General features: G+C 44.1%; 1 protein-coding gene across 2 annotated transcripts in view; it reads left to right on the top strand.

The window, feature by feature from the left end:
* Window positions 1–22: 22 nt before the first annotated feature.
* EFL1 (elongation factor like GTPase 1) overlaps window positions 23–7,844 on the top strand; it is a 121,688-nt gene continuing 113,866 nt past the window's right edge. For both annotated transcript variants that reach the window (XM_034667803.1, XM_034667802.1), the window contains exons 1-3: window positions 23–159; window positions 933–1,042; window positions 3,922–3,989. In XM_034667803.1, the coding sequence (XP_034523694.1) occupies window positions 952–1,042; window positions 3,922–3,989 (159 nt within the window). In that variant the 5' untranslated portion in view covers window positions 23–159; window positions 933–951. The remainder of the gene's footprint in view (window positions 160–932; window positions 1,043–3,921; window positions 3,990–7,844) is intronic.

Below are 7,844 nucleotides of genomic sequence, written 5' to 3'. Positions count from 1 at the left end.
CGCGGGTCAGAGGTCGTGCGCCCGCCAGCCCCGCCCCCCGGCGCGCGTGCGTCCGGGACGGCCGGGCAGTCAGCTCCTGCGACGCGTGTGGTGTGGCGGCTCGCGGGGCTGAGCGGGGCCGAGTGGGACTGAGCTGGACGGGCGGGCCGGCCGCGGTCGGTGAGTGCGGGCCCGCGCTGGCGGATGGCGTCCTCCTCGGCAGGCTGCGGGCGGTGGCGGGGACTCAGGTCGCTGGCGGGCCGGGGGTGCCGGGGGCCGGGGCGAGCCGGGGCTGGGAGCGGCCGCAGCCCGGAGCCGTCGGGTCCACCCGGGATCAGGGGACCGCCGCCTCTGTGAGTGTGTGGACGCGCGAGCCTGGAGACAGCGAATGCGGGGCCCCAGGAAGGGGAGAGGACTGTGCGGTAGGGGCTTTCCTTCTTTCCAAAGCCCTGTAGTGCACCTGCTTGGTTAGGAAGCGTGTGAGCTGAAACTTTATTCGGGCTCCGTGGGCGGTGGTGGAGCCGGGAGTTTGGTCTCGGGTGAGCGCGAGCACGAATGCCAGAATGAGGGGCGTGGGGAAAGGTTGAGGAGCGGAAGGGAGAGGTGTCAGCGTCTTCCCTCCGTCCCACAGACGACCCTTCCTACGCGGGAGACAGTTGTCCGGTAAGGCCTGTCTGGCGGCAGTTACTGATGTCCCCGCCCGGCAAGCTGCGGGATGCCTCGCGGTCGTCCAGTCCCGGAGGGTGAGCCAGCTGCCTGATACAGGCGTGCTGTGGCGTCTGCTCAGACTGGACTTAGGCCTGGGTGGGTGTGTCCCCTTCAACAGACGTTCACTGGGTTCTTAGCTTAAGGGACCTGACAAGTCCTGTCAGCTCCCCATATTACAGGGAAAAAAAATGTTAGTCTCTGATCTTTAGCGCTTGTGCCGTGTGTGACACATACCTAATTTTTAGTCATAGGAAATAAGGGACCATGGTGCTCAATAGTTTGGATAAGATGATTCAGCTGCAGAGAAACACTGCTAACATCCGGAACATCTGCGTTTTGGCTCACGTTGACCATGGTAAGAATCCTTTCTAAATGGCTTATTTTCAGTAATTAAGGGGGTGTGTCTCCACATATGTCAGCGGAGAGACGCTGTGGGCAGTTGAGAGTGATGCTTGCTAAGTAGCAAGTATGTCTTTAGAAGTTTAATGTTAGAGACGGTTGCCATAAAGCATTTGAAATGAACACGGCTAACTAGTGATTAGCATTCTTCTGTATAGTGTATTTCATTGTTTTTAATTTTATTTTTTTAAGAATTTATTTATTGATTTATTTGAGAGTGCGAGTGAGCGGGGGAGCAAGGGGAGAGGAAGAGAGTGAGAATCTCAAGCAGACTCCCTACTAAGCGGGAATTCCCATCTGTGTTCTGGCTCTAGTGGCAGGGCTCAATCCCATGACCCTGAGATCATGACCGGAACTAAAACCAAGAGTTGGTTGTTCAACTGACAGCCACCCAGGCACTCCTGGGTCTTTGCTTTTTTTTAATGAGAACTTGAGTATTTGTTAAAATGAGCATTTTTGAGATGAGTTTGTAATATAAAAAGTCCTGTAGTCTCGATGTAATGTCTTCAGAGCCTGTGTTATATGATTCTATTTAACTCCTCAGGTATTTACTGAACATCTGTTAAATTCAAATTATTTTGCTACGTATGTCAGAAGGTAGGAGCTTATAGATAGGGCAGCAGTGGAACTCTGGAGATTTGGGGGTTGAAGCAGTACAAGATGAGGGGCAAACGGTGGACTCTGAGGGGTGGCTCATATGGAGCGCGGGGAGGGGGTGAATAAGAGGCTTCATGCTGTATTTAGTATTAAAGGCGACCCTTGAAGGGAGACATAAGCTGGCAGATGGGACACACATTCCAAGTGGGACTGGCATCAGTGGGGAAGAAAGAAATGTGTGTGACGGAAGCACAGGATATGGGGGGGGGAATAGCTAATGGACAGTATGTGTGCTTCTGACGGACACTGCTCTTACACCATTGCATTGCTTCCTGCTCTGAATTTCAAACTCCTTCTTAGCTGAGGCAGCCACAGCAAGGTGATAGGAATGGGTATGTGAAGTGAGATCTCTTTACCATCAAGAAGGTGAAGAGGCTGGCTGGGTCATAGCTCATAGAGCCCTTCATGCTAGCTGGGCACCAGGGTCAGGGTTAAAGGCTCCAGCCCTGGAGTTGGACAGCCTAAGTTCAAACTCCATTTCAAGTCACTTCGCCTTTTTGAGCCGCAGTATGCAATGTCTAGACTGGGGTGAAGATCTTACCTACCTTACAGGGTTGTGGGGATTAAGTGAGGTGATAATGACAAGCCCTTGGCTGGTACATTGCTTTCCTGTGAATCAGTAACATTTATTATTAGGTAGTAGGGAGCCAGCGGGAGACGAAAACAAAGCAAGGGTGTTGTAATCAGCACGTTAGAAAGGTGAGTATGGTGGACAGGTTCATGTGCACTAAAAGGCAGAGGAGAAGTTAGTGAGGTGGCTGTTGCCACTGACGTAGTAGCCAAAGGGCAGTAGTGTGGGAGCGTCGAGGAGGAGAGGTGGTGGATCATTGTGTCGGTGAAGCCAGCTAAGAGGGAGTGGTATGTACGGACCCATCACTGACCCTCTGCCCCCTTGAGTTTTTATAATGACTTTGCTCACATTTTGAGGACATGAAGTTTGGCAAAAGTATTTGTTCTTTTGCTCTGTGAATTAAATCACATGGTGTCTGGTCCTAGGGATACAGCCAGAGTGCTGAAAGATAGTGCTTTCTGGTCACTTAACACTCCAGGGGGTACGTGCTTGCCATACTGAGAATCAGTTCTACTCCGATAGATCATAGGGAAGTGATGCCCTAGGATTGTGTGGACACACAAGATGGCCATGCCAAGTGGACAACACGTTATTAAAGCTCTTCAGTGCTCCCGTGCTTGCTTTCTGGTTTGTACTATTAGAGATTCCATAGCTTTGCTGACGTTTGTCTTAAAGAAAAGACCCTCCTTTTGCTACGTCAGTCCAGCTGCAGTAACTATATAAGCAGCACTCTTCAAACAAAGTTATCTGCCACTTCAGATTGTGTAGCCTTCATAAAACCTTGTATGAAACTGTGAGTGTGTGTTGGAGTATACAAAGACTTTTTAATTACACGTAGCTCCCTAGCTTTATATTTAGAGTCTAGGTAACTTTGGGAGTAGCTGCAGTGTAGCTGATGGCCTCACAGTAGGAGCTAAGGGTAAATTTCCTGAATTTCTTTGCGAAGTAAGTATTTTCTTAAGACGGTTTAACTGGCAAATACCACCCAAGGCCATACGTGGGGAAATATGGCAGAAGATTACGTTCTGTTTCTTGGTGGTGCTTTACCCAGTATGCCATTCAGAGACAAAAATGAGTGCTCTACTCTCCTTTTGTCATTCTAAGCTATCAAGAGTGTAAGTTAATAGCATGGTAACTGTTATGGATATCAGATGATTAAGAATTACGATGAACTAGGTCAAATTCTAGGAGGACAGGTTTTACTAGCTGTGTAAACGTTTATCAGATGTTCTGTGTTTTGACTGGCATGATGGTTTATCTCATCACCGAGGAGTCTGCATTTGACTCTGTACATGATGCCTCTGTTAAACAAAAGTTCTATGCTGGGGGAAATCACTTGACAACTTTCCAGGTGAGGGTGATGAGATCCGTTGGGGTGGAGATAGAAATTACAGCTCTTCGAGCAGTACATTCTGTGTCCTTCTAGATGGTGTTCTGTTCAGAAGTCTAAATGCTCATTAGGTCTTGCTTCACTCTATATAGGTAAATATAGGAAAATCTTTGCAAAACCAGTTCTCATGGTCAAAATTTAACTGTGTCGGTGCAGTACATCTCTCTTCCTGTTTAGAAAAAGAGATAGATTTGAATTAATATTGTTATTTTAACAGGAAAAACTACTCTGGCTGACTGTCTTATCTCTAGCAATGGAATCATCTCAAGCCGCCTGGCAGGCAAGGTGAGTTTTTCTACTTGATAAGTACTCGTCGCCTTTCAATAAGTATTAGCTGTCTACAATGTGATGTGTTCTTAAAGATCCGAAAAAAGTGTGAAGTACAGTTTATGTGTCTAAGAAGCTACTAAACTATTTAGCAAGATAAAACAGATGTTGAGAAAAAGTTATTTTTATATTGCTTTATATGAATATTTTATAAATGCAAAAATGAGTTTTTGCAACAAGTCCAATGATAGCCTGGCACAATTGTGGAAGATTCCTCAGAGGACGAGATTCTTCATGGGGATGAGTTGTGTGGTTTGAAGAGAAGGTGGGGAAACCGTCAGGTGGGGGGATAAGGTGGATAATGGGGATCAAGGATAATTTGTGTGTTGTGCTTGATTTGAGTGGAACGTTTGCCTAGAATTTACCAGAGAGGAAAAAGCGCTGGTGGAGAGAATGTATTGGATCATAGAAGAACTTGACGGCTAACTTGAGTACCAAAGAGGGCTTCCGAAGTGTGAGTGTCATGATGAAAGTAGTGTTTTAGGAAATGAAATTAAAGAGATGTTTATTTCCAGCTGTGAGTGAAAGGACGTGGAATAAGTTACTGGCAGTAGAGAAATGAGGGTGTTCCTTCCCTTCATGAATTTGGGACACAATCAGCAGAATCTGTCAGGTGACTGGGAACAGAGAGGAGAGGAGGTAGAAAAGCAGAAATGAATAGAAAGTAGCTGTAGGAGACTGGTATCAGAATCAGACATTGGAGGCAGGTGGCGTGGGGACTGGCCTGAGGTGCCATGTGGAGGGACCGAGGAAACCGGGCCGGGCGAGATAAGGAACTGCTTGTGTTTTCTCCACCTGAGAAGTTTGAAAAGTGCAATAGCCCTAAAGTTGGTAGATGGAAGGAAATAATAAAGCACACGTTAACGAAGTAGAAAACAAACATTTTATAGAAAACATCAATGAAGCCAAAGTCAGTTCTTGGGAAAGATTGATATAGCCAACACCTGTGATACAGTAACGGTGGACAGAGGTCATTACACACGTAAAGTGAGCCCTAACGTGAACTAGGGATTTCAGTTCATAATGATGTATCGATATGGGTTCATTAAGTGTAACGTGTACTGCGCCAGCACCAACACAAGGTGTGGATAAATAATAGGGAAACTGCGTGTAGTTTGTTGGGGGCGGTGTTTGAGAGCCTCTGTACTCTCTGATCAGTTGTTCTGTGAGCTTAAAATTTCTCCAGAAAGATAGCTATTAAAAAATATTAGCAATACAGACAATTTCTGGTCATCTTTTAACATGAGTGGTAAATATCTAGCAAAATTGATCAAGAAGAAAGGGAAGGAGGAAGAAGTGCAAGCTGCTGGGAAAGAAAATGCTGCAGGGATGGCAAAGGTGCGAGTGGGAAATGACAGCCCAACAACAGGCTTAGAGACGGAGAGCTGGGACTCAACCGCAGTGAGGTCAGGAAGAAAGAGGAAATAGACATTCGAGAAACGGAATTTCCACAAAGTCCAGATGGCTTAACTCTCTCCCCTACCGCACATTCAGGTGACAAATGATTTCAGTTCTCCTCATCCATTCCAAACACAGGAGGGAAGAAGCAGGGAATACTTTCCAGCTCCTTACCTGGCTCCCCGAAGTTAGCAAGGGTATTAATACAGGATGGGATGACCCCTTGACAGCCGTGTGATGGTAGATGCAAAAGTTATAATCACTATTAAGAGACAGAATCTGGAATTGTATAAAGAGCTAGTTTTTCATAGCTAAATAGAGTTTATCGCAAAGAATTCGAGATTGTTTTAAGATGTCATTTCACCATATTAACAGATCAGAGGTAGGAAAGTCATGATCATTTCAGTAGATGCAGAAAACACATAGTAGAATTCAACATCCTTTTTGATAGTGAAGTAGGCATAGAATCTGATATGGAATATTTACAAAAAAGTCCTGCATCCTTAATAATGCAGTGTTGACATTTTTGCATTTATAGTTAGGAATAAGGCAAGGGCAGCTATCTCTCCCTTTTGCTCATTGTGTTACAGCTTCTGCTGTCCTCTGCCTTGGAGGTTCTGCTGTAACAAAGCAAAAAAGAAAAATAAGAGTTTTAGAAAGGGTGGTATGACTTCATAAAGAACTCAGAAAAGTGTACAGATAAAGTGCTAGGATATTAATAAGAATTTAGCAGGCTTCAGGGTACAAAAGTCATTGAAAAAAGTATACTTGAGCAATAAGCAGAAAATATGGCACTTTTATAGCATTAAAAATGTACCTGTGAGACATTGGGGAAAATATAAATACACGGGGAGCTACAGCATGCTCACAAATGGTTTGACTCAGGATTTTTAAAATGACAGTTTTTTTCATGTTGATCTATAAGCAGTTCTTGTAAAAATTTCAAGCTTTTTTAAAATTTGAATTTGATATGCTGATTCTAAAATCACGCAGAACTCTGCAAAGACATGTCTGAAGAAGAGTAGGACGTGCAGTGTGTCTTACCGGATAGCAGGATTTACTATGAATCTACGATAGCTTGCGGTTTGCAGTTGGCTGAGGGATAATTGACCGATGGCCCAGAATAGCAGGCCTAGAAACAGGATCCTCATTTATCACAGAGCTGGCATTTCTGATCTGTAGGGAAAAGATGAGCCTCTCCATACGTTGTCCTTGGACAGTTGGTGTCTATGTGGAAAGTAAATAAAGACCTCTACCTAACACTGCACACACGAATCAGCATGTAATTAAAATACTTACATGTGAGGAGCAAAATTATGAAACTTGGAGAAAATAATATAGGACAATACTTTGATGATCTTTAAGAGAAGATTTCTTATATAAGACATAGAAGTACATACCATTATGTAAGTTTGATCAACTGAACTACATTACAACTGAGAACATGGGTTTTTCAGGATGCACCATGAAGAAAGTTGAAAAGACAAGCCTGGTACCTGGGGGGAAATAATGACACATAATTGACAAAGGTCTAATATTCAGAGACTATAAATATCTGTTATCCAAAATAGAACAAATCTGTAATATAACCGTTAAAAAGATGGACAAACATCTTGAATAAGAAACTCACAGTAAACTCAGAGAAGGGTACTCAGCCTCACTGATAATCGGAGAGATGTAAATTAGAAAAATATCATCATCCATCTGATTTAAAAATAGCCTGACCATTTCAAGTGTTGCTGGGGTGGCGGAGCAGGGGAGGCTCTGATCCACTCTTCAGAGTGCGAAACAGTTCTGTCTCTTTGGAAAACAACGTGGAAGTTGCTAGTAATGTTGAAGATGTGTGCATTTAATAACTCAGAAATTCCACTTCTAGGAATCTACCAAGAGACAGACATGCAACTGTTAATGACAGCTCAGTGATAGTTTAAAAAACTAGAATCCGTCCACCTGTCCCATGACAAACAGCATGGATGAATAAGGTGCGGTGACTTTGTGTAGTGGAATCCTACAGTAATGGAAATGAATGAATGATGACTCTGTCCGTCAGTATGGACGAATCTCAGGAATATGGTAGTGATCAGAGATAAAGTGACAGTACCACATATGTATGTGGGTGCATATGTATGTATATAGAGTATGAGTCCATTCGTATAAGCCCTAAAACCCGCAACGCTGAATGATAAGTTGCTTAGTGGTACGCTCATTTTTAAAAGTTATAAAGAAAGCAAGTGAATGAACAAGGTAAAATTTAGGATAGTAGTTACCTCTGAGCCAGGGACCAGGTGGTCCGTCAAAAGTAACATAATCTTTTTTTTTTCTTTCTTAAATAGGATGGCACACAAACAGGTGTTCATTGTATTGTTATTCTTTTCACTGTGTATATGTTTTGTATCAACTCAGTGCTTAAAAAAA

Source organism: Ailuropoda melanoleuca, chromosome 9 (assembly GCF_002007445.2).
Source record: "Ailuropoda melanoleuca isolate Jingjing chromosome 9, ASM200744v2, whole genome shotgun sequence".
Classification (NCBI taxonomy): Eukaryota; Metazoa; Chordata; class Mammalia; order Carnivora; family Ursidae; genus Ailuropoda; species Ailuropoda melanoleuca.
Note: the sequence above shows the minus strand (reverse complement) of the source record. Positions and strands in the feature narration are given on the sequence as shown.